Genomic DNA, 2582 nt, shown 5'->3' with positions numbered 1-2582 from the left:
TATTCCCACAGGAACAGTGGATCTAGATCAGGCATTGTGTTCTGGGAAAATCTGCCCTTGTGCCAGAACACAGATGAGCTGAGCTGAGGGGCTCACCCACCTGTAGGTGCCCTGAGGAGGCTGCACCTCTGGGTATCTTCTCTCATACAAGACAGAATGTTGCATGATSTGATGCTCACACCATAGAAGACTGACACCATTAGGTTGCTGTAACTTCACTTTAGTCTTGGCATCTGAATCCAACTCACTTTTTCTACTTACCCAGAATCAGGAACGGTGCATTTGCTACAGTGACCACAAAGGGCACTCCACAGAASAGCATCAATCCAAAGCTGCTTAATACAGCTAGGCCAGAAGAAAGCACTCCACAGCTTGCAAGCCAGATATTGTTTCKTATACAGCTCAGTCTGAAAACATTKCAAGAAATATCYTWATTATCTTTCAAATATTTCACAGACACCAAGAATACCCTGTCTCAAGAGAATAACTGATAAAAGATGCTAGGAGAGATGCCAGGTGTCAGCACTGGACACCATTAATTTCTCTAGAAGGTGAGCATTCAAACTGGTCATGTCTGCACTGAACACTTGTTCAGGTATCAGGTATTTATTTTGAACCCCATTGAAGCAGTTCCATAGATAGACAATAAAACATAATGAAATAAATTTTGCCTATTATTAAATGTYACAGGAAGTCTGCAGCTTCAAGAACRCCTTCAAGAGAAGAAACCARCTGAGGCRGGTAAAGAAGAGCAGAGATCATTGCTCAYTGAGCCATARCTTAGAGACATTTTACCTTAGGCAAGAGACGACTGCAAACGTTATTGTCAAGAAATACGTTACGGAGAAGAGTGGGATCACACTCTTGGTATTTCCTTCAAACTCCTGTTGTCTGGACAGCGAGGTAAAGTACGTCACCTGCCGTTAAAACAACAAGGAAAGAAACGATGAAGCACTTTTGTTTTTAGTCTTAGTACACATGCACAGGAAAGGCCAAACATCACGGCGGCAGAGGAGCATTGCCCTCGCAATCCGCCCGCCTTCTCCCGCCACCCTCTACTTTCCCTTCCTGCCGACCCTCGGCACCAGCTCTGCGTTACCTGAATGGAGACGAGGCGCAGCTCCGCCACTTTGGAAGTGATGTTTTGCAGGAAGCTCTCCAGCCACTGCCGGCTGTCCTGCGCCCCGGGGCCGTCCTCCCGCAGGTAATACATCAGCTTCAGAGCCCGCGCCCTCCGCACCCGGCCGCCGTCCGTCTCCACGCCGCCCAGCGCGGTCCCCAGGAAGACGCTGTCGTTGACGGGGAAGCGGAGTCTCCCCGGCTCGGGCGGTGTCGCATGCCGCGACAGCAGCGGGTTGGGGCTGGCGCAGCGGCCGGCGGTGCGGGCGCAGAGCCGCTCGTACTCGGCGTCGTGCACGGTCGCGTTCAGCTGCAGCACCTCCGCCCACGCCGCCGGCTCCAGGACCGAGGTCCCGTTGGTCGCCACAGCGATGAGGGCGGCGTAGGCGCCCTCGGTGGGCAGCCGCGGGGCGGAGAAGCGCTCCGAGTCGTTGTGCGGGAAGTGTCGCCGCACGAAGTCGCGTTCGGCCTTGGCGGGCCCCCACGTCGGGGTGAACTGCCTCTCGATGTCGTTCGCCTGCCGCTGCGGCAGGAAAATAAAGCCGGCGCCCAGGACCCCCGACAGCAGCACCGGCACCAGTAGGAAGGGCCAGGGGCAGGCGGCCAAGCCGCTCGCCAGCCTTTCGAAGAGCCGGCGCAGCGGCCGCTCCAGGCAGTCGGTGTTGCGGCAGGAGCAGCGCTCCGCGGGGTCCCGCGGCTCCTCCATGGGCGAGGCGGGCACGGGCTGCCGGCGGCTGCTCCTCGCCGCGGGCGCGTCCCACGCCGGGGCCCGACGGTGTGGTCTGTGACGGCGCCGGGGGAAAGGAGAGGGAGAGGAAGAGGAGAGGGAGACAAGAGCCGCTCTCTGCCCGTTAGGACCTCGAACCGCTTTTTTCAGCGGGCATAACCGCCCTCGCCGTGACTCAGCGGGGCTTCCGCCGCCTCCTCGGCACTGGCAAGGGGAGCCGGGTGGGCAGACCAGGCTCCCCCCGCCGCGCCCCGCCCTGGGTTCGTGCCTCCCTGCTCTCCGTCTCCCCCCACCCCACCCCAGTTCTGGCCCCTCGGGTCCGGCCCGGCCGTGGCGTCGCTGCTGTGGCAACGCCCGCCGCTCTGAGCCGCTACCTGGAGCCCGGCTCTGGCTCCGTGCAGACCTTATCGCTGGCCGGCACGGCCCCGCGCCTACATTTCATCCTCTAGACGTCATCGGCTTTTTTAGTGTTTCCCCCGAAACTGCTGCAGTCGTCACTGGACTACTGTGCATTATTCTTCCATCTGAGAGCAACACACAGTCGATGATGTACATCKTGCAGTGCTTGGTCTCTCAGTGCACAGTTTTATAAAACAGAAAAGTGACAGTGGAAGAAATAAAAGACTTTGAAGCAAAAGGATAGTGATTGCAATTGGCAAGTCATAAGAATATCACCGGTGTGATGTGTCCAAACAATGTCACAAGCAGGCACTTCTTCTTGCCTTTGAAAGAAGCA

At 57.2% G+C, this 2582-nt stretch overlaps 1 protein-coding gene across 1 annotated transcript; it reads right to left on the bottom strand.

Moving 5' to 3' along the window:
• Positions 1–261: 261 nt before the first annotated feature.
• Positions 262–1872, bottom strand: LOC130587122 (patched domain-containing protein 3-like; the record flags this gene model as incomplete). The annotated part of the gene is made up of 3 exons (XM_057388082.1): positions 1100–1872; positions 796–917; positions 262–407 (listed from the first exon to the last, which is right to left on the bottom strand). Coding segments are annotated over exons 1-3 (994 nt in total), but the record flags the coding sequence as incomplete, so codon positions are not given.
• Positions 1873–2582: the final 710 nt, after the last annotated feature.

The sequence above is a fragment of the Malurus melanocephalus genome, unplaced genomic scaffold (genome assembly GCF_030028575.1).
Source record: "Malurus melanocephalus ecotype Western Australia unplaced genomic scaffold, MMel_1.1 scaffold_1556, whole genome shotgun sequence".
Taxonomy (NCBI): Eukaryota; Metazoa; Chordata; class Aves; order Passeriformes; family Maluridae; genus Malurus; species Malurus melanocephalus.
This window is presented reverse-complemented; position numbering and strand designations above follow the sequence as displayed.